Source organism: Telmatherina bonti (genome assembly GCF_933228915.1).
Source record: "Telmatherina bonti genome assembly, chromosome: 24".
NCBI lineage: Eukaryota > Metazoa > Chordata > Actinopteri > Atheriniformes > Telmatherinidae > Telmatherina > Telmatherina bonti.
Window position 1 is genome coordinate 20,575,695 of NC_136633.1, and position 24,763 is coordinate 20,600,457.

Consider the following 24,763-nt stretch of genomic DNA (forward strand, 5'->3'; position numbering starts at 1 on the left):
TTGATGAAGGACAGCCAGGTTGGAAAATTCAATGCTCATTCCGCATGGTTTCTTTCCCGTACCCACCCAAACCACTGGCTTAATTTGCAATGGCATCACAACCTTATTGTCACTATTTTCTGCTCTCAACATAAATCTGCACATTAAACATTTAGGGGAGATTTAGGACTATTGTGGAATTAAAATTACTGCTACTTTTGCATTTTTAACATGAAAACATACCCAATTTATGCGCTTGCCCCCCCCCCGGCCGAGCGATACATCTATAACCTGAAGTCGTTCAATTCAATAAACCCTGAGAGGTCTTGGTTTCGTTTGTAGTCCTGCATTAACATGACAATGCGCACGCTGCTCACTGCATCCCCATGACACACAGACACAGATAAATGCTAGTGCGCACACGCTTTCTGCGGACAACCGGCTTGCACTTGTCTCTCACAGATAAAAAGCAGACATTAATAATAAATGATAAGGATTTGAATGTTGACCAGACTGATTTATATTCTGTCAGCGAGGAAGCAGGAAGGATGGGCGGGCAGGGAAAACCTCTCCTGGCATGTCCTCTAATGACAAGCACATTGTTCTCCTGGGAGATGGACAAGCAGCGAATTAAACCACCTCCCTTCACATGCTCAAACCCCCTTCTGTTCTTTAGCTCTTGGACATGAAGAGCGTCCCATTTCAGCTTCAACCGTGACGGCAAATTCGGCATTGCACTTGCCGTTTTAGCTGGTATTAATTGTTGCTAGATCTTGTTTGCACCAGCTGACAGAGCCATCTGCCTCTTCACCCTGCAGCTATTCTCCTGATTGTGTTTATTACTCAAAGATGGTGCAGCAAAGATTAAAGTGTCCAGTTTTTGGGGTTTTTTTTCAGACTTTTGACTGCAGGACATGTGGATTCATTCTGATATATTATGGTATTTGATAGATCTAAAGTAAGAATAAATGGAATACATCATCTAAGATTTATGCGCTGTAGGTCTGTGGAGGTCAGTGTCTGTACATGAAAAGGAAATCCAACTAAACGAATAAAAGTGGTGAGTTCATTTCATGTTAGGGAGATAAATCCATCCCTTATCTTAAATTATCTCCATGTGAAATCTAAAAAAAACAACTGGTCTGGTGAGACAAAATCAGAGTGAAAGCATCAGTGCATGTGTTTCCCGCTAATCTCTGGCTATACATGACAATGCTGCTCCATCCTTTCCGCCAGGGAAACAGCGAATCGTAACGCATGCCCTTGAATGGCCTTGATGAAGAGTGCGTCTCACGGGAGGACGAACAACCTTCACCCTCTAGTAAGACTGTGTGTCATTGGCTGGTGGACAAAACAGGCGTGCCGAAAAGGGACATCCAACACAGCGAGTGAGGCCTAAGGAGGACAGGATGTGAGACACTCCTCTCACCACCTGCTCTTCATGCCTTCAGGTTAGGTTAAGATGTCGCCCGCGTCCGCTTTGGCTTTAATAACCTGCTTTCCTTTTAGAAAACATGAAGAGGAATTAAAGCTGGAGGAGTGTGTGCATTTGCAAGCAGCTGAATCTGCTGGATTACCTAAAAGCTCAACGAAATATCACAGCTTTGTCACATCCTCTTCTTTGTTTACATCCACCTCACACACAGATCGGCTTTACAGGCTGGACTGCGAGCAGGAACATTCGAACCAAAGTAGCTGTAAAATAAAAATACACAAGCCCTTTTCAAAGTGGAGAGGATGACTCCTGAGGGCACGGAGAGAGAAAGGAGTTGCACAAAAGAATAGAAGAGTAAAGTGATGGATGGAAGCGGGAAAAAAAAGGGGAAGAGAGGTAATGAGAAGGAAAGATAAAGGGAGGAGGGGAGCTCCTGCAGAGAAGCTTCTGTTCCCCTGCTGATAAACTCAACTACTGCTCAAAATTATGTTATTTTAGCTCCAAACATAAATCATCACAGCCTTATCTTTACCATCTTCATCTTTTGTTGGTTTAATTCCAGAAACACTGGAACATGGTTGGAAAGACCGCGGCCGAAACGAGGAAAGCGTTAGTGAAGTCTTGGAAGTGCAGGTGTTAGATTTCTATTTTTGCATATTTTCTTTAGTTTGTAAGGACATAAATATGTCATCTGTTGTGACATGCTGGGAGGTGGATTTGGTTGTTTTTCAACAGGAAAGGAAACGAACAGGAAGAATGACAGTTTCCCCTTGATGTGCTAAACTCAGCTCAGCAGCTGCTCTCTCCACTGACTGTTTATTGATTCTCTTATTTACCTGTTTAATTATTCATATTAACACTAACCAACTTGTCAATCAGTCACTAATATAAACACATGTTCATGTGGAACAAGTGAACTAATGAAAAAAAATACTGGCTGGATCATAAAAGTAAATTTAAAGTTGATTTAAAACAGAGCTGTCCAATATTATCAGGCGATACTGGCATTAAAATGAAATATCGGAAATGTTTGTATCAGTTTTTACTTTTTTATTGACACAATGTTTACACAATATGCACATATTCTATATAAAACTCTTCAGCTACATCTCCACTAACACCACATTACAAAATATAATATATGCCATGTATAGTTTTCCAGATATTTCTGTTTGTTTGGCACAACTCGATGCAAAAATATTGGTATTTTCAGTAAATCAGAAATTAAGAGTTGGAATAAAATTGGTAGGCAGATCAGATATCGGTAAAAAAAACAAAAAACAACCTATATTGAACATCCTCAATTTAAACCCTTAATTAATAATTATTTAAAAACAATAAAAATCATAAAAAAAAATAGCTAAAAGGAAAAGAATGGAATAAAATACATAAACAATTTAACATTAAATAAATAATAGTTGATAACGACTAATAATAATATAAAAAAAATACATGAATGTGTGGATGAAAGGAAATAAATAAATACAATAAATGTATTTAATAAAATGAAATAAAAATAAAATTATATTCTTTATTTAAGAGCAGCCATGAGATGGAACTTTTCCCTTTAAATCTCTGAAAGAGTTAAATGGATATTAAAAAAGATAAATGAATCTATCTTGTCTTCTGTGTCGTCATTTTCAGTCATCATCATATTACTGATGTTTCACAAACTTTATTTCAGTATAAAACCAGAAATTCCAGCTAGTAATGCATTCTTCTTAGATGACAGTTCACTGAATATTAAGGAAAATATTAGTTGTGATTGAAAACCAACCTTTACTCAGCATTTATAACTGATAATGTTTTATTCTTGTTATATTTTGTTATGTTGGTAGCAGGGGGACAAATACTAACTGGTTCTCTTTCATCAATTAAATTCCCTCCATTAGGGCCACTTTTAAAGCGTGCCAGACAAATTAAATGTAATGATGGTCTATACTTACAGCTGATGGAGGGTCTCAAGTGTACAGATGTCATGCCTGTGTACAGGTATACTTCAGCTACGAGTCTCATAAGAGCTTACTACCACTGTGGGGATAGCTTTTTTAGAAATACAGTGAAAAAAAACCATTAGGCCTAATGATAATCAGTGTCCAATTAGCATGTATTTGCATATATTTCCACAAATTTAACATGTAAAACAGTGTTATACAAGATGAGTATCCAGACAACAGATGTGAAATGTGTGATGAAGCTTCACCCTCATTCAGGCTGGGCTGTTTAATGATGTTCAGACACAATGATCCCCAGACAATTCAAATTTTATAGAGTTTATAGAGGAGACAGCAGCCAAACATCTGACGAATAGCATCATGGCGAGCCAAAGAAAAACACTCTGATGCCAGTTTGGAGAGAAAAAATTCAAAACATTTTTTTTAAATAAGAAAGTAGTATTTCCTAAAAAAAAAAAAAAAAAAAGTAGAAGAAAGGCTAAAATCAGATAACTAACTGAGTAACTAAATAAATAGATAACATTCAGAGTTTCTTATTGGGCTAAAAATGTCAATATTTTTCATTGAAAATAGCTGTGTGATATCTAAAAATAATTTAATTTAATAAAAGAAAACCAATTAAAAAATTAAATGTGGAGTAGTTTTATTTTATCCACATAAACTTGATTTTACTGCATCATTTAATGAATAATACATTTGGTTTTATCAAGGAATAGGAAAGTATTAGCAAAAATAAGTCATTTATGGCAAGAACCACTATCTCAATGCAGCATTTGATGCTATTTTTTTCCCCACACAATCTTTGCTTAAATTAGCAAAGCAATGGTAAACCACGCGTTGAACATGCTACAACCGTACAGGGACTGCATGATGGTGTGGTGGTTTGTACGGTCACCTCACAGCAAGAAGCCTCTCAGTGTAATTAAGTTTAGGAGTTTACGTGTTCTTTCTATGCTATACGTCGGTCCGACAGTGCAAAAACATGTACGTTGAGTTGATTAGTGATTTACATTAAGCTTAAACGGTCAAGAGAAAGAAATATGGTAAATGTGAATGGTTGTTCTGTCTCATTTGTCACCTTGTTAGCACCACAAAGAGCTGTCAAACCATTTACGGTGTATCAGCTGGAATGGGCTTCAGCCCACACACTACCCTAAATTTGACAAAGCAACAATAGAAGATGGTCGGATGGATAAATGTGCACAACCTAATAGAGCATTATAAAACCCAATTTCTACCAACAGATGTAGGTCGATACACATTTTTTTGTATGTATCCAAAGGCAAAAATGGGACAAAGTACCAAAATATCCAATGCACATGCAATGCATCCAACCTGCTTTTCTGGGATCCAGCCGTTGGGCTGACCTGTACCCATTTCTTCACACAATGAAGCCCTGAATTTTTAAAAGGCTGGGAAAATGTGCTTTTAACATTTCAGGAAAATATTTCACTTTCAAAATAATATTAACTAGTCTTTGGCTCCTAACTACAAAGTTATACTGAAAGAAGAACCTCTCTGCAAGCTTGTTTGAAAAGCATTGCTGGCATTAAATTAGAAATATACACAATACGCTGCTACTTCAGTGTTAGCTATTTTTATTTCTGTATCATTTTAGAATAAAATGTAGAGTTTAAATGAGTAAAGTTTTCATTCTGAGCAACAAAATGCAACCAGAATATTTCTTATGCTTTTTTCTATTGTTTCTTCTTGGGATTCCTTTTACAAGCTTGGCTTTGATTTAAAATACTGATTTTCTCCTTTCAGGTGACTGGAAATCAAATAATTTCTCAAAAGATCTGCCAAAAAAAAAATCATTTAAACTTTGTTTAAGATTCTTTGTAGGATGAACCCCCTTAATGTCTACATTTAAAAAAAAATTAAAAAAAAAAAAAAAACTTGACAAAAAATTGAGAGAAATTTAGGGGAAAATGGTAGAAAGAAACAAACTGGAATAAAATAAGAATGATTTATTAAATAAATTTATATAAATAAATAAATAAATAAATAAATAAATGAATAATATGGAAATACATACATAAAGAATAAATCAAATAAGTAGATTTAATTTGTAGTTGGTTTTAAAAGGCCAGAACTGGTTTGTAGCATATTTGGGACAATAGGGAAGGGGTTAAGTCTGCATAATGTTTGATGCCGCTGCTGCTCAGCTGATTAGTTTCTCTGCAACTCCCCATCTACTTTCTGCATGTCCTCTTTAAGTCAGACCACAGATCTCTTCTCTTTCTCACCTTCTCCATCACTTATGTACTCCTGCTTCAACTTTTTACAGATACCAGTGAGTTTTTCCCCAAGTGGGCGAATGGAGCACCGATCCGAGGCTGTTGGTTAAAAACAACTACAGAATCAGACTAACGACTAAAAATGTGTGGATTCTATTTAGGTTTTATTTCTGCTCCAACAACAGTGTGTCCCATTGCACACACTGAGGTATAAGTCGACATGTTGTGAGGCTCCACCACCCACCAAAACATAATATGTTATTTTTAACTCCCATCTTCATCTCAACAGCCAGAAACATACACAGAGGTTGCCAGACTCAGCACAACATGCAGCTGATGAACAAGAGGTAGCACTAAAACATGAATGTACTGGGTGTAATAGCAAAAATACCAAACCATCTATTATTATCTGTGGTGAGACTACAGATTATACCCACAGACAGCTGACACCAGCAACTACACCCATAGATCAGTGTTAAAACAAGCATTAAAACACACAGACTAAAGCTCACACTCCAAAAACAGCAATTTGTGGTCACAGGAGGCATGTCATCAGCAAATGATGCACACAAACAAGCCGGTCCAGTTAAAACCTGGGGCAATTTCTCCACTCTCTCTTTATTACACACAACATAAACAGGCTTCTTACTGCGATGCGATGCAGGGTAGCTCTGACAGCGGCCCATCGGTCCAGCCGTCGGTCGATGACCAAGATGAAACCCACTCCTGATGCCGCAACGCTGCAGGAGACAAGCACAGTCTGTTATCACTGGGAAAACCACTTTTTTTTGTGTTTGTGTGTCTATAAGATAAGCAGAGGGTGGGTACTACTTAAGTCAATATCGGGCAAGTCTAGACAAAAGGTCAAACCACATGAAACAAGAGTTTTTTTAGCAATCGACCTTCTTGCTGCATGTTGGAGTGTATTAGATGCTGTTGCTTTAAACTTTGGTTATATTTTCCAGGAAAAAAACACGCAAAAAAACATAACCAAAGTAAAATAAATAGTATAAAGCATTGCTCCACAAAAACAAGGTTAATACACATGATTTGTTTTCTTTTGTTTGTTTAAGGACATCTAGCCTTAAAAATGAGTCAAATTATTAAAAGAAAGGAGAAATATGAACTTTATATCTCTCCATGTAATCCTACGCTAATAAGGATTTCACTGATAGCATTTAGGTCTTTTTGTGTGAACATTGTGTCATTTTTTCAGACCTTATAAAGGTAGATCAAGCTTAAAGGGTTAACATACAGGAGCCCTGTTTGGACAATTGCATAACATACACACTCTTGTAAGTTGATTTTGAAGATCCATGAATAAATTGTGAAAAATAAAAAAGCTTTAAACCTTTGAACTTATCTATTATTAATTAATCTAATGTTTCAGGTCAGCTTTCTGCAGATTTTATACACATTTTTTGTTTTAAAAGCACAAATTTCAGTCCAAATTTAGATTTTTCAGCAGCCAGTGACAAAGAGAGACATATCTCTGATTTTTTTAAGACCAATATCAGCTTGCATCATTTATTGCATCTCTACCTGTCTTCAGTCTCTTCACTGGCATTAATGATTGGACGCATGTTTAGTGAGTCGACAGCAGAGCGACTGAAGGTTAAAACACTGCTACCAACTGCACATGTGTCTGCAGTCATCGTTTGCCATCTCCAGCAATGATGAGACCGTTCCGATTACCATGGCAACCTTGGCTCTGCATTAATATGTGTGTGTGTGCGTGTGCAAATCCTGCAATTAATTCCAAAGGCTGGGCCACATGTAGCAGCCTCATTAAGCTAATGTTTGAGTGTGCACGCGCGTGTGTGTGTGTGTGTGAATGCAGCATTTTCGGCAAAGGTCCTGTTGGAGAAACTGATGTGCATCCTGTCAATTAAACACACAATAAATAATCTTGAATAATTAAGCAAAACACACACACACACAGACTGTGAAGCCGGCATACAAATGCTGCTGAGTTGGTCCGTCTGGGTGTCATTTTTCACAAATTTTCATCATTTCATCTAACACAAGCACAGAGAGATACTAAGATGATGTACCGAGCGAATGCTGCAACAGCAAATCCTCAATCCATCTCTACTGGAAAAAATATCCGAACCACATGAACGAAGAATCGAGGGAAATCTTGATATTCCAGAAAAAACAAACAAAACATTAACTACAAAAATAATCCCTCAGTATTCCATCAGCGTTGTCATCCAGATATAATGTGTTCATCCAGTGTTTGTGGCTCGCAGATGGAGAGAGGTGACCGTTCCCATCCTTGCAGAGCATCTCCCTCCTCTTTTGCCTACTCTCCCCGCTCCTCCATCAGCAGCCCCCCCTCCGCCACCCTGGACCAATTACAGCTGAGCTTTGCAGCCTGCTGCTCACCCACAGCCAATCAGGGCGGAGAGTGCAGCCGACTGGCAGCGTGGTGCAAGCAGTGGGAAGAAAGGGAGGGGACTCGAAGGGTGGTTGTGGGGGGAGATGTTATATATATGAAAGGTGAAGAGCTACAAAAAAAAAAAAAAGATATACTGAAACACCATTTCTGTTTTCTCCTCCCCTTAATGATGTGTGGAGGATTTGGATGGAGACTGCAGAGGTCAGCATTAAAGGAAAGGTTTAAAAAAAAAGGGAGGAGAGAGGGAGGACTTACAAAGACAAAGAATAAAGACTGAGTGATAGAAACAGACATATTAAAGGACGAGTGGATTAACTATTAATAAAGCTTCTATTCCTAAGAGAGTCAATATAGCAGCTTTCTTTCAACAAAATACTTGCAAATTTCACTGTTATGTCTTAGGAATGCATTTGTTTCAGTTCCCATTTCAGTTGCTTATTAAAATAGCTTTTTTCACTTTTAGTTGCATTTATTTTAATCATTTATGGGTCTCTCCTTGCATCAAGCCTTTAGTGTTGCACTGGCATCTGTTGGTGCTACGTGGTATTACACCTCACTTCCTTTCCCAGGCCACAATAAGACTGCAGAAATGGAGCATCAGCATGCTCAACACTCACCTGGGGATGCTTGTGAGGTAGCCGAGTACATTTTCGATCTCCCCTTCCTCCAGCTCGCTGAAGGTTGGGAACTCTGGGAAGATGATGATGGGGCTGCCGTTCATTCCGCGTCCCCCTGGAGAGACAAGAGGTCAGGGAGGAGGTCACAGGAGGGTCAAAGAGACATCCGGGCTTGGTGTCAACCTGGTGCTGCAGATTTTTTTTTTTTTTTTATTGACCTGCTGGCAACTGGATGGAAAATATTGACTTCTTAAACCTGTGTTGATCCTCATTCTAATAAGAGTCACCAGAAATTAAAAGAAAGATTACATGTCCCTTGTGAGTTTCGTTTTTCTTTTTGCTTAGATTTCTACTTAGTTTTACTTCTCTATGAAAATAAACTGGACCAAACTTTCCCTTTTAAATGCTATAAGTCACAAATTACATACATACTCCCAACCATAACCAGAAATTCCCTCTGGATGCATGTTTTAAAAGAGAGGCGTCTGCATCAGTGCCGAAAGTATAAAATCAAAAAGGGCCCAACGAACACACAATCACTCAGCCTCGTGTTTCGCTGGGGGGGTCAAGTTGCACAGCACATGACTGAATTATTTACTCAGCAGCCATGATTGTCATAGCAACCCAAAAAAGGGTTCTAAGTGTGCGCATATGCTTGTTTTATGTTGCTGTTGGTGCATTCGTGTGTGGTAGGCCCTGCTGTCGGTGTGTCTTCTGTCTGGGTCAGCTTGTCATCAGGAACTTAGAAAGTGAAACTTTCCCTACAGAGGGACCAGCTCTCCTCTTCATACAGACACACCACGGCATCTTGCAGTTTAAAAGTTAACTTGACTTAAACCTGCTTTTGCACATGGATTTATGTACAATGTGTGTGTTTACATGTAATGAGCTTTTCAGCAGTTTGGGGAATTTTTAGGAGGAGTAGGAAGCACGTGACATGCCGTGTGGCTGCATGTTGTGTATTAACTGAGGGCTATATTTGTGCTGTAAATGAAAAATTACATTTATTATGAAAAAAAGGACATAATACTAAGTTATTAAGGGGAGAATATGGTTAAAGATTCTTTAAATTTAAGATTAATCTCTGCAGAATTTAAAACCTTATAAAGAATCACTTGCAATCACAAGAAGACCGTCGGTCTCACATACAATATTGATCCAGTCTGAAATGGTTTATATAGATAAATAAAATTTACTTTTTTCACTTAAAACAAAATTTAAAATTTAAAAATATGGTAATTTGTAAAAATTTATTTGAACGATTTAATATATTTCAGTGACTTTAAGTGAATCATTGACAAACAACTTTCAAATGATCCTTCAGGATCTGTTTCAACTTCTGCATGTTTAATCCATATAGAAATATGCCATCCCATTACATATTCTTTAGACCATGCAAATGCATGCAATTAATAAAAATGTGACTAATTTAACATAAAACAGATTATTTTACTAGTTTGATGTGAAGATTAACTTGATAGTCAAGTCCGGCTTTTTACTTTTGGGACAACTGGCTAAAGTTGAATTTTTCTTTTCTTTGCATCACTTCGAAATTTCAATCCATTCATTTATCACGTCTCACCGAGACGTTTGTGATGCACTTCATGCTGGACTTAGTAAGACTCCAGCTAGTTCTGAACGCTGTACCAGAAAACAAAAGCACTTTACCCAGATTTGATCTTCATGTCATTGGCTTCTGGTTAGTTTTAGAATTCCTTATAAAATCCTTTTATTTGTCTGAATGTCTCAGTGGCCTCCTCACCCCACAGTCCACAGTCTCCTGTCTAATCTGCTTCAGATCGCCTCATCTCATTCGGTTAGGTCAGCAGATTATTTATTGTTAATTGTTCCCAAGTCTCCAAAACTGTGGAACGATCTACTATTACATACGTGGCAGGCCAATTCACTTCCTCACATTTTATTTCTCATTGGTTTTTAACCCAGTCTGAGTTAAAATAAATAATCAACCTGAGTTGCTGGCTTTTACCTCTTTATGTTTAATTGTTTTGTGAGTTTTTACCTTTACTGTGTCCAGTTTGGTTGACAGTGTTGCTTTTAAAGTGCTTTACTGATAAAATTGGATTGGAATAATGTTGTTATGGTCTAACTAGCTATAACCTCCACTGTACATGGCTTGACTAGATTAACTGCAGATTTTCAGGAAAAGAACCATCTGTGAAGCACGGTGGGGAAAGTGTCATGATATGGTGTTTCCTCAAACCTTTAAAACTTTTTGTTTTTGAGTGATGTACATTAATTCAGATATGAATCTGATGTCATACTATATAAAAAGAATACATGGAGATGTATTTCTCCAGCTGAATACTGAACGAGAACCAGAGGTGGAAATAATGAGCTTCAGTAACAAGCAACACACTTTAAGCGGATTCCTTCTTTTAGTATATAAAGTTTTATTAAATCTTTTAATGCCGTGCACCTACAAGTTTCTATATGATGTCACATATATCCCTTCTTACACATATATTCATTTAAAAAACACCCAAAAGGTCCAAAGCCTTTAAAAAAAAAAAAAAGCTTTTTAAGTTCTAGATTTTAAGCTATTTATGTAACATGAATAATACTTCTGCATTTTATATACACTAACAACTGTTTCGCTGTCAAACAATTTTAGATTTTTTTTTTTTTTCCCCCTATTTAATGAAATAAAAATTCACACTGACTTCTGGTAAAACAAGTTTAACGGGAATTAAGGCACAAAAAATAGGTTGCAGCTCCAAAAGCATCATGATTTGTTCATCTGTTAACTCCAACATGTTTTAGCTCAAAGAAGCCAAAATGTCCAAGCGAATCAAATTTTTACTTCTTTATTTTGGTGTAAATCTAACAAAGTAATTTAAAAAAATTTAATTGAAATTAATTAATTGAATCAGCTGAAAATGTTTGATGCTCTTGCAATGTTAATTTTATTAAATGTTTATTTCGGGCACAGTTAATTTGTTCAATTTGCTTCAAAGAGATTAACCAGACCAACCTGGCAAGATGGCAAACTGCTTCTGGAGTTCAGAGCCAACTTCAGCTGCGCACACAGGAACATCTTCCTTCTGCAGAATGTCATCTAGACAGACAGAAGGAGAGGAAGAATTATCAGAAAGCTCCATGCACACTGATTAACATAATGTGTAGCTGGTGGCGATGGTGGAGATTCTCAGCGCTTTGCATTCACAGACAGCCGATTCTACTTTGGATATCAGAGCCGGCCAGCCTTAACAAAACTGAACAAAAAAAGTAAATGTACCGTTTATTCTGTTGGCTGATGAGACCTGGCAACCATTAAGAAGTTCAGATCAGACTAGACAATCACGCTGCTGGGAGAGCTCTTTTTTGAAATGTATAACCAGCTCAGATGTAAACTGGGAAAGATGGAGAGGAAGTAGGTGGAGGAAAAAGAAAGACATACTGAGTAGAGAGGGAATAACGGGGTGAAAGTGAGGTAGAAAGGGGATGAAGTAAACAGCATTTGGATTTCCTTCTCTCTCTGGTCAAGCTGGATTACAGTAATCTCATTCAGCCCGCTCAGACATGTCAAGGGAGAGAAAACACCCCCCCATCCCCTTTTCATTTGGTTGCCATATGTGACCCATGCATGCCAAACTCCCGCATCGGTTTGCCAATTGTGTACAGTCATGTGTACATCTGTTAATGAAAACTGAGAATGTCTCCGTCATCATCTCTGTGTGATGGAGGATGACTATGAGGAGTGTGTGCATGTGTACAAAGCCTGGCACTGACTGGTGTGTGAGACGTGGTGGTGAAACTGGCACCGAGAGGCTTTTATTACCATGTAAGTGCAAAGCAAACAAATTGTTCACATTTTAAGGAGATGCCATCTTCTCAAAGAGCTCCACAGACCTGATCTGAAGCCAGTCAACATGGTAGTTAACATCCAACTGAAGGTCATCTATTGAGTGTAAACGGAAAGAAAAGAGAGAAGTCCGCGGATTTCTCGATGACTAGAGGCAGAATATAACTTTATTGACACATATTGGCACACAATACCTCTGCACGCAGATCTTCCACCTCTTTAAACCAATTTAGATGTGCTGAGAGCTTCTTGCTTGTCTTTGTAGTTTGTAGCACCTTTTTGTTTTAATGGACATTTTTTTAAAAAGCGGCTTTAAGCCAGTTTTTTCGTTATTCTTAAGTCTTTCTCTTTATGTTTAGGGTTTTATTCTGTTATTTGAGCTGATGGGGGATTTATCAAATCCAATGTCTTTTTTGTTTTTTTTCTATCTTTAGTCATTTTATCTCCTATAGTAGTAATCCTGCTTATTATTCATGTTTGCATTTCATTTCTGTTTCTGATCATTTTACAGATGGACTTTCCCAAATAGAAATATTCAAGTTAGATAAAGAGTAGTCAGACTGAACTTAAATCACAATCATGAAGACTCAAAACTCTTCTTGGACTTGTCTGATGTGAGTCTTGTCCTTCTTGGAGCCTGTTAACATCCAGCATTAGTGAAGGTAAAGTAAGTTTGCAGTCAGTTTACCGATGCTCCTTGGAGACGTTTAACAGCATGGTAACAGGTATTATGCAGACATATTCAGTGTTCAGCATTGCTGATCCTGCTGCTTTTATTCTCCATCTTTTCAGGAGCTATGATGAAAGAACAAGGCTCGTAATTTCTTCATTTCATCTTAAAAATGTTTATAGACAACAGCTCTGTGGCCTTCTGCAGCAGCTCTATATGATGAAGAAACCTGATGAGATTAAGCGCTTATACCTTCAGTAATGCCACATATAGTGTGTCAGCATACTGGTGGCTAGACAGTGACTCATTCTACATATTGTCGGTCTAATGTCTAGTCTTCTACAGATGCAGAGCAGCAAGTGTGAGAATGTGAGCAGCTGTTTGCGATGGGTTTAGGATGTACTTGGCCTCTTTTTACAATGTCTTCATTATGAGTAAGCAAGTCAGAGATAAAATGTGAAGATTGACAACGCTGTCATGTACGTGTAGTAAATGTAAGGCTCCAGATGTTAGTGATGCTCCAGATGTTTGATGCTAAAACAGTGATTCAGGGATCATTAGAAATGCTGCATAAGGAAAAAAGAAAGCAAATGTGTAAAATGGAAAGAATAAGAGGAATTATTCAGAAGCAGGTGGGAATATTTTAAGTCAAAGAGATGATTCATACAACTTTGTTGTCAACTTAAAAAAGCTTCAAACAAAGTCAGTGTGCTTGTAGATTTAGAACAACACCTATCCAGAGAAGAGAGAAGTTCTGAAGCTAAAAATATTTAATGTACTTTCTCATGAGGACAAGAAAATAAAGCCGATAAATGTTCAGCACTAATGCATGTCTGACATAAGGCAGACTGCGTGAGAGCAAGTGTGTTGCCACATGTCATGGTGTGTGTTTCAGAGTGTTGTTAGCTCACGGAGGCAGCTGTCACTTCAGCATGTCAAACATAAGCTCCAACTAAGTCTCCAACTTTGGATGACCGCCAGGCATGTACGCTGGATGGCGAGGGGTGAGGAAAGGAGAAAGAAAAGAGTGTAATAGTCCAGGCAACTCCTAGTCTTTATTAGAGCCTTTGGAGGAATTTTGATGTAGAAGTTTAGGTTCAAAATGCGATTCATCTGATGTCCCAAACAGTCCATATAATGTATATTTCTACTGAAGCATATTTGACAACATTCATTTGTTTCCATTTTCTCTGGGTTGGGCGGGTGGATAACCATCTCAAGCTCATGTCCTCTACCAGAGTCCTGGGAGCTTGATGGTCCTACACAGTATCAGCACTAGTGTGCACTCTTCTGGATACTACTCTTCTGGTACTACTGTTGCTTTTTCCTTCCAGGCCTTCTCCAGTTCTTCCTTGAGGTCTTGGTACTTCTCCAGTTTCTCCTGCTTCTTTTTCCTGATATTTCCATCATTGGGGATGCATATATGGATCACTACGGCTTTCCTCTGCTGCTTATCCATGATCACTATGTCCAGCGAGTTGGCCACAACCATTTTGTCAGCCTGGATCTGGAAGTCCCAGAGGATTCTAGCCCATATATATACACTATTCACAAAAAGTTAGGGATATTCAGCTTTTGGGTGAAATTTCACAACAAGCCTAAAATGCATTCAAACCTGTACAGGTGAACTTAATGTGATCTTCTCTAAGCTTTTAAATGCACATGTCCAACTGTTAAATGTTTCAATACATTTTGCACAAGTTGCTGTTCTCTAACAAGGAGCTTAACGGCAAAAATCACGGCAGGTGTGTGATCCTTGAATTGACCAATATATGTCCTGGTTCAATTAGAGCTGGTGTTTAAACAGTTGTCCTCATCATGCTGTTCACATTTTGACATCATGAGACCAAGACGACACCTAACAATGGAACAACAGTCCCTTGCCATTGCGATGCTTCAAACAGGACGTTCTCAGACAGAAGTGGCCACTGAGCCTGGAGTGTCACAGAGTGTCATCAGCAGGTTGCAACAGAGATATGGAGAGACTGGAAGAGTCACAGAAAGGCCTAGAAGTGGACGTCCTTTGGCCACATCCCGTGCTGATGACTGCTACATTGTGAACACTGCCCTGAGAAACCGGATGATGAATGCCACTCAACTCCAGGCACGTTTAAGAGAGGTGAGAGGCACCCAAGTGTCACGTCAGACCATTCGAAACCGTTTCCATCAGCGTGGTCTGCGTGCTAGACGACCTGCACGGGTACCTGACCGCACCACCAGGCACAGGCATCATCGTCTTGCATGGGCCAGGGAGCATTTACGCTGGACGAGGAACCAGTGGGCCTCAGTGCTGTTCTCTGATGAAAGTCGATTCACACTGAGCAGAAATGATGTTGGAGACGTCAGGGAGAGCGCTATGCATCAGCCACTGTTGTCACCAGGCCAGCTTTTGTTGGTGGCGGTGTTACAGTGTGGGCAGGGGTGTCCACTTGGTACAGAACTGCCCTACACTTTGTGAATGGTACAGTGACAAGCCCATACTACCTGAATAACATCATTAATCCAGTGATTGTGCCCCTACATGAACAGCACAGGCCTAATTTCATCTTCATGGACGACAATGCTCCTGCTCATCGAGGCCGCATCATCAGGGAACGGCTGTTGGAGACTGGTGTACCTCAAATGGAATGGCCTGCACTCTCTCCAGACCTGAATCCCATTGAAAACCTGTGGGATCAGCTGAGCCGTCGTGTAGAGGCTCGAAACCCTGCACCCCAGAACCTCAATGACCTGAGGGTTGCCCTTCAAGAAGAGTGGGATGCCATGCCTCAGCAGGTAATAAGTTGCCTTGTGAACAGCATGAGACGTTGTTGTCAAGCTGTAATTGATGCTCAAGGGCACATGACGAGATATTGAGACGTTCACATTTTTTGTTGTGGTGTAACTACCATTGTTGTTACCTTTTGTGTTGGATAAATTTTTTGAGATGAGGAAATCAGTAGTGCATCCTTCTACTTAAATGTCTTACTTTTATCATATTATATCACTGTAGCATGAACATATTGCATTTTCCATAAATTTCACCTGAAAGCCAAATATCCCTAACTTTTTGTGAGTAGTGTATATATATGTATATATATATATATATATATATATATATATATATATATATGTATGAATTCATTATTCTAACCGCTTAGGGCAATGAAGGATCACAGGGAAGCTGGAGCATATATATATATATGTAGATATAGATATATATATGCATGAAAGTTTTATTTAAAATATAAAAATAAAAATATATGTACATGTAATTTGAATTTTTTTTATTTAATCTTTTTTTTTTTCCCGTGACACTTGTTAATGTCATTTCCAGCGAGAGGACAACCATTACGCAACATGGAAAAACCCTTACATGAATTAAAATCTGGTATGTGCGCGAATAATTCAGGTTCCATTATGCAATTAGCAATTCATCTCATGTGCCAAACAGTGAAAATTGGTCCCTATGAATAAAAAGTTATTTAAAAAGATGAAGAAAACTTCAATAAGTCAAAACAAACTGTGGTTTGTGCGTTACAGCTGTAAACAGAGCAGATATATCAGACATTCAGGCGTCAGGCTGCTTTTCACTGCTGCTGCAGCCCTAAACTCTGCTTTGTCCTCCGTGGAATGAATGAAATTAAACTATAGCGGCAGGGCTGCAAGTGAACCCTTTTACCCACCAAACAACACACTCATACACACATCCACCAGAAGTGGGGCAATGCTGCCAAACACAAATAGTGATTATGGGGGGCCTAGAAAGAATTTCTCCCCCCGCTTCCTTGTACCCTTCCCCCAGGCTCTGACACCCCTTCCCCACTTCATTCATCCTTTTTCTCAAGGGCTTAACTGAGGACTGAAATAATTCATGACCTGACCATTAAATTAAAACTAAGTTTTGCATCATTAAACTCTTTTATTTTCAGTTCACCTCACTTCTCTTTAACTGTCTGGACTCTGAAGTTAAATTAAGGTCAAAGTTTATCTCAGTTCTCTCTCAACACAACAGAAACAAGTTATATGTGAAAAATATATATGTATCATTTTTCAGTTTCCATCCCATACAAGAAGAATTTCATATCTCAGCAGAGCAGATAAAAATGACCATCTTTAACTGGGGTATGTTCAACTGAATTTCCATTTGTACATCTGTATGTTTAACAAAGTAAATTCTGGATTTAAATGGGGGGTGAAAGGACAGAGGAAGAGGAGGAGGGGAAGAGGGCAAATAATGCAGTCGGAAAAAGAAGTGACTAGAGGTGCTCTTGTCTCAGTGAGATGAAATGGAGGACAGGGTTTCTTTACTTAGTCTACATATTTAATGCGTCGGCCTGGTGGTAGCTAATACTGTGGATGTGATCTCCCCGTGGCGGTGGTCAGAAGCAGCGGCGCACTTTACAAATAGAAAAAAAATACAACTTTGGACTTCTGTTGCTTTTTTTTTTTTTTTTTTTTTTTTAATAAAATTTTTGTTGCGTCATTGTTAATAAAATTCTGTTTAGACAAAACAACAGACTTACAGGCTAGTCAAAATTACAATAGCTGGAATAACAATTAAAAGTATACTTTAATACAAACCATCCTTTCACCAAGTAGTTTTGTGCTGAAACCTAACCAAACAGTGGAAGCAGGACTACTTACACAGTCCTGCAGCTGTTTTCATGCGTAAATGTAATTTCTGTGTTTATTGATGATGATCATTGATTAGATTTCTAAACCTGCGTGCAATGGGCTGCAGCTTTAACTCCATTAAACAAAACACAAAGGCCTGAAAAAGAAGCATGTGCACATCTGTGTTAACACATCTTGAGACTGTAATTTTGTTAACCAGTTTCAAGTTGAAGACTTAATTACAGGCACTGTTCGCCCTGTCAAGCACCCCCCAATATATGTGTGTGTGCTTTTCTTTTACACTAATAGGCCTTTATAATGTTATTTAATAAAATAATTTATGAAATAGTACGGCAGTTATTAGAGCAGATGCAAGGAAATGGCTTATTTGAGTCCTTTAAAAGTAGATTGCTGTTAACATCTATTATTGTCACACACAACGTCCTCCTTTGTAGCGAAGTCGTGTTGCGACAGGTTTTCATTGCTAAACACACATTGTCAGTTCAAAGACAACAGCCAGCTGTTTTCTGCTTGTTAATGGCTGCCAGCGCTGGTGGCTGGTCAAAGTTCAAAGCTGCAAGAAACTGGAGACTCTCTGATGTTAACTCAAACACTCATGAGCACACGGGCAGGACCCCGGCTGTGCATTATGCAAACAAAAAACAAGCCTGACATGGCTCGACACACAGAGATGACCTCAGACATACAGCAACAAAAGGTGGCGAAGTTGAGGGAATGGGCGCATCACATCATAATCCACTGAGTGTTTGCTTTATGCTGCTTTTTGGGTTTTTTTCAAAGTCAGAATTGGTGTCCAACATTTAAGGAACGAATCATCTTTACTAAAAACAAACATATACCCAGTTTGCACAGATGTGTGCTCTTTCAACACCCTTTTAATGCAGTTATTACTGACAAAGGCTGTAAATAAGCAGATGAATCAGAGATGACAATTCCAACTATGTGAACCTGTGAACTTACAGTGGAAAAGATTAATTAGAGACACACTCATAATTTCTTGGTTGCAGTAGAGCACAGGTGTCAAACTCCAGTCCTCGAGGGCCGGTATCCGTCAGGTTTTTGTTGTCTCCATGCTCCAACACACCTCACAAGTTCATAATTAGGTTGACAAGAAGCTGCTGGGTCTATTTGATTTGAATCAGCTGTGTTGAAAGAGGGAAACAACAAAAACCTGCCGGATACCGGCCCTCGAGGACTGGAGTTTGACACCTCTGCAGTAGAGAGTCAAGGGCCATCATTTATCATTCATGCTTAGGGACAGATTTATGCACATTCAGGATGTAAGAAAATGTCCTTGCAGTGCGAGGTGCTTATCTGAAAATTGAATATATTACTGGTGTGTTTCAACAAGTACATATGTGTTTTATATAATAGTTACTCAATTAGTTATTATGCTGAGCCTAATTTGTGTTAATATCAATAAAAAGTAACTTAAAATAAAGACATTTTGCAAACAGATGTAATCAGCTTGGTGAGAGAGTGGTTTCTGAATAAATACAGATTACTGAAAAAAAATTCTCTGAGATTTTACAGTGTTTCTAACTGTAAAAAATGCTTTTTCAGTGCAGATTCATGAGGAAGTTTTGGTCACTTACAAAAGGTAAGAGACAAACTGGACATTTCCCAACCATCACTGAGCTGCATTTTGCCATCTTGGTTAGATGCAATAATTTTTCTCTGAATTTCAGAATTCCAAATGGGAACGAGCTGCAACAATGATGAAGGGAATGTGTTTCCAAGGGTGGAATAATTTACATTGTGGTCTGCCCTTCAGTTGTAGATATGTCTTGTCTGTGTCCTATGTGCTGTTAAATCTGCAATACTGAAATTTAACAGACATCCATCTTGCATCCTGTCTCTTCTCTGAGCTCTCTCCAGCCAGTAAAAGTCTGTCTGACTCCTGTCTTATCTCTTAAACTGTTCCTTTCTCTTTCCTTTCATTACTTCTTCTGATAATGTCCTCTAAGGTTTCTTTTTTTGAATAAGACACGGTGCGTGTTCAAACCATCTAGCATGTTGAAATCAAGTTGCTGGTGTGTGATGAGGTAGTGCAAAGCAATACACAACTGTATCGTGATGCTTTGGGCTGGAAAAAAATGGTGAATTACAGTTTCTCAGCATCAAGGTGCTTCAAGATGATGACAGCTATAGGACTAAATCAGTGTTCCATCAAAATGTAGTAGAAGCAGAGCTTAAAAGTTTAAATGTGCTGTTTTTTCTCACATCTCCTTTCCTTTACTCCATGAAGGATAAAACATTGTGATGGGATTTGTAAAGGGATGCATTATTTCTTTATATGGTTAATTGAGGGCATTTCTCGTTGCAACATATAGGAATTAGCAGTTCATTCTTGTTAATATGTATGCAATAGGCTTAAACATGTTTGATCAATACAGGTTTTTTTTTAATAGCATATATTCTGAATTTTATTCATAAGATAAAATTCAGAATATTTTCTACAAATTTATGTTGAACCTAAAAGAGACACATCCAATATTCAGGCTTTGCTGAAGCCTTGTACTCATGACCTGCTGCTCTGGTATTTGCAGAGTGGAAAGGACAGACCGGGAATGCAGACTTCAAGGCAAAAGCTGGGAGAAAAGAGGTGTGTGGTGGAGAGTTAAAAGTTGATCTGTTGGTATCAGATGCCGACAGAGAGGTGGACAGCTGTGAAGTAGCTTTGCATGCAGGAAGCGACAATCTGCCTGCTAGTCTGCTGCCATGTATGTATGCTTGTGTTCACACTTGTGTGAGGGAATGCAAGCTCTATTACACGGCATTAAAGTCGGGGTTTACCAAAGCTCCATCTGTCACTGCAGTGCAGCATCTAAACCACACAAATACACAGCAGCCTGCATGCACACACACTGTGCCAAACAACATGTGGGTCACAGGGCCAACAGTGGTCTGGAATGTGTGTGCGTTCCTGTGTGCTTGTGCCCATCCCCACAACAAAAGCTTGAATTAGTGAGGCTCAAGACAGCCAGACTAACATTAAAATATTACTGATGTTCACATGACTTCATGTATATGGGTTCCTTTTTGGTCTCTGAAGCTACAGATGTAAAACTGAGGAATGCCCAAATTAACCTGAGTCTTATGTTTAATTCTCTGAAAGCAGTCAATAATTATAATAAACTTCTTCATGTGTATTTGTTGAAATGTGGCATTTAATTTGTGCATCATGCACAAATCCATTTATGCACATCTATAAAAATTATTTATTTCTTTCTTATTTAAGTCTTGATAATAAAGATCTGTTCTGTCTGTAAGCTTAAGAAAGGCCAAGAAGGCAGAAATGAGGTGTTCTGAACACACAGAAAGACAAAACCATGGCCCTGGACTTGACTCCGTCACTGGCACTGAGCCCTGATTTACTGAATAGATGGTGGCATCATCATCTCAGCAAAAACAACACACTACTGTCCCTCCGTCTGCAGTCTACACTGCCGTCACAACACACAAACACCCAATCCTCAGGCTTTGTTCCCATTAAGCCACTGAACCAGATCTGTATTCAGAGCAGTTGTGAAAACTGCCAATTAGTGGAGTTGTGATTATCCAGACAAAGAATTGATTTTCTGAGGGAACGAGTGAATGAATAAAAAGTTTTTACCATGTGCAAAAAGTAATTTAAAAAGATCAGTGACTGATATGTGCATAGATGGCTTATTACTGCTGCTAAGTGTCAACAACTGACTTCTACAAGCGCTGTACAAGGTGCATACAAGGCGTCAACTTAAACACACTCTGTTGCCCTAAATAAGTTGCAGCTTAGTCTCAATATAAAGACTAAGCTGCAACATAAACACACACACATTTATACAGATATCTATACATACACATACATACATACATACATACATACATACATACATAAACATACATACACATACATACATATACATACATACATATACATACACATACATACATACATACATACATATACATATATATATACATACAAATGCATACATACATACACTACTCACAAAAAGTTAGGGATATTTGGCTTTCAGGTGAAATTTATGGTGAAAACTTTTTGTGAATACAGTATATATATTCGTATATATTAGGTAATTTAAGGAATTAAGGATGCTGGTTTGAGTTTTCTCATGAAATGCAATATTCATATGAGAAATAGCAGATTATAGTCATGTAATGTTAGCAAAAGCAGCAGTGCATTTTTCAAACTTGTCATAAAAGCAGAAACATGAGGATGTCATGCATTTTTGGGGAACATTAAGGCAGAAAACAACATGAAATCTTTGCTACCTGGAAAAAGGATCACCATTCGGTAGTTTAGCCAGACAATACAGATTAAATTTGTTGCTGGATTATGAGAGGACAACATGCAAGATGCTTGTCATCTCTCATTTTTGCCACTAATTGTCATGCACCATTACTTTAACGCAATACTACATAATTTTTCGGCCATAAAAAAGCAGTACTTCTGACTCATTTTGATGTAGATTCATGGAGTTACCATGCCGATGCTGAAAAACTGCATTTCTAGCCAGGTGCGATCATGGCCCAGGATCACATCACACACCAGCAACTGGATATCAATACAATGGGTATTTTGTATGCACAGTGTGGCGTATTCAATAATAACAGCAAAGAAAAAAATGCAACAAGACATGATTGGAGGAAGAGAGGAAGGGAAAGACAAAAAGTGACAAAGCAAGAGAAAAGACTAGTCGACATGAGACTGACTTTTACTAACTAGAGAGAGCTCGGAGAAGAGACAGGATACAAGATGAAATTTAAATTAATCTTGACTAAGATGCTGCTAAAATGAAAAATGAAAAAGTGCTGCCAAAGTTCAGTAGCAGTGTAGTTAAAGACTGGAGGTTCATGGACCTTATATGAATCCCTGCAGTGGCCACAAACTTTGACAGTCAAAATGTTTTGAATCTGCCCCAGAGGCAAATGCACACCACAGACCTGTGCTCTATCATGGGAATTTATGAACTCCCAGATCCACTGGTAGCTACTGGGAGATCTGTGGGTCCAGTTCACTGGACTACAAAGCATATCCATGCAATCTTGCGGGTTTGAATTCAGGTCCTCCTCCCTTCCTCTCTCTCCACCATTAGAGGAAAAAAAAGATGGAAACAGCTCAGCTGAAAGCAAAAAACAGCAGATATAGCAACTCCCTTTTTTAGCTGCCTCTGGCCATAGCGACCAGTCATTACACTACACGGAACAAAGAGCACAAAACCTTAGAGAGGCAGAGTGGTGAAGGAAAAAAAATAGAAATGACATACAAAGAGAGATGTAGAGGGAGGCAGCCAATAAGCAAATAATCCTAGAGGGCGAGTTTACACTTGCCCTGAAAGAAACCCATAACCTGCAGGAAAAAACTAACACTACTTATTTTTACACAATGACTTCTTGCGCTCAGTCTTAGAAAAGCCTCAATGGGAACTATTTTATTAGCAAAAGATTTATTACATCCACAATAAACATGTAGCATCAAGTCATTTTTCAACCAAGCTCTCTGCACCACATGACAGGATTGTAATGCTTCACGCAGTTTTAAACTAAAGCTGCCAACATTGATGGACATTGCAGAGCACTTTAGATCCCCAGCAGAATGATCCTGGGTGGGACAGGAATCTGACTGGAAGCTGTCATGAGGAGAAAGTTAACAATTTCCAAGAGAGAGCAACACTTGTCTTCAAAGTTTACTAAGTCATGTCCTGTGCTCTTTCCCAGTAGAGCGATTTTGATTATGCGTGTTTATTTTCAGTGGATACTAAAGCAGTTTCTTACATTTAGGTCATTTCAGGATCCAAAAGGGATGGCGCCTTTCCAGGCAAGGATGGGTTGCAGTGCAATTTTTAAAATCTATCTCTTGTGATACTTCATCTGGGTACTGTTTTGAGATTTATTTAGTGAAATTATTATCATAGCGTGGGGTTTCCTGCTCACCTTGACTTATACACATGGATCAATGCCCCACACCATATTACTGCAGCATACCTGATACTTCTCGACTCCTAATCTTGATTTGGCAAATAAAGGCTGACACTGTGGTGCTGCTTTATTGTGTATGTGTGTGTGAGCAGGGTTTATGGGCTCAAAAGATAACTAACCTGAGCCCATCTGCCAGCAAAGCAAACATGATCGCTCTTAACCAAACATGCTCTCTCTCAACACAAAACTAAACACATCACATTGTGCACACACCTGTAAAAGTCCACAGATGGCAAAGGAAAGCATGACAGTGTCTCTATAGATTATTAAACCTGCTTCTGCCATTAGGGTTACCATCATTTCTCACCACGGCAAACAAAAAGCCAAAATAAATGAGACAGAGTCAACCAACGAGCAGCAACACACACAAAATGGAGAGCGAAGAAGGGGGAGGAGATGTTGACATTCAAACGCTCAAAAGAGTTTTGTTCCAACGTTGCTCCCAACTGACATGAGGAAACACTGTTAATGGGATGAATGAGATTAGCATGCTGTCAACGTGCTCCTCTATACTGTAACGAGAAGGGGGTGAGCTCACATGAACACACACCTCACTTTGACACAACCACAAGAGCGGAGGACAAAATGCCCTGTCCACTTCATATTTGATTATGCAACCGTCTGATGGATAGTAATACCTTCAGCAGGAAGAGCATCTTTGTGCAATGAGACTAAATCAATGTAGATAATAAAGTCACAATGGGCTTGTTCATTTATTTCATTCATGTCTTTGTATATGAACTGCTTTTAACAAGGTACAGTTACACAGTAACAACCTCTGTTAAACAGATGGCTTTGTCCAAACACATCCACTGTATAGAGTTAGGGTCCAGACGGCATCATTCATTGGCACCAGAGGAAAATGTACGATGATGTTTGTAAAAACTATTATCTCATATAATCCTCTTTAAAGGTGCATTATAGAATTGGGAAAATTCAGTGTGTTTGCGATCTTTGTTGGATAAAACATGAAATGTTGCAAGCAATTACACGAATAAACCATTTACCACATAGGGCTGTTGTATTTTGGGTTTGTTTGAT

At 38.6% G+C, this 24,763-nt stretch overlaps 1 protein-coding gene across 1 annotated transcript in view; it reads right to left on the reverse strand.

Annotated features, from left to right (window-relative positions):
* The window catches only part of mcf2la (mcf.2 cell line derived transforming sequence-like a), a 45,982-nt gene that overhangs the window by 18,449 nt on the left and 2,770 nt on the right, over nucleotides 1–24,763 (reverse strand). Inside the window, exons 2-4 of the mRNA XM_079263925.1 lie at nucleotides 11,620–11,703; nucleotides 8,628–8,742; nucleotides 6,259–6,349 (exon numbers count right to left, since the gene is read on the reverse strand). Of these exons, the coding sequence (XP_079120051.1) occupies nucleotides 6,259–6,349; nucleotides 8,628–8,742; nucleotides 11,620–11,703 (290 nt within the window). The remainder of the gene's footprint in view (nucleotides 1–6,258; nucleotides 6,350–8,627; nucleotides 8,743–11,619; nucleotides 11,704–24,763) is intronic.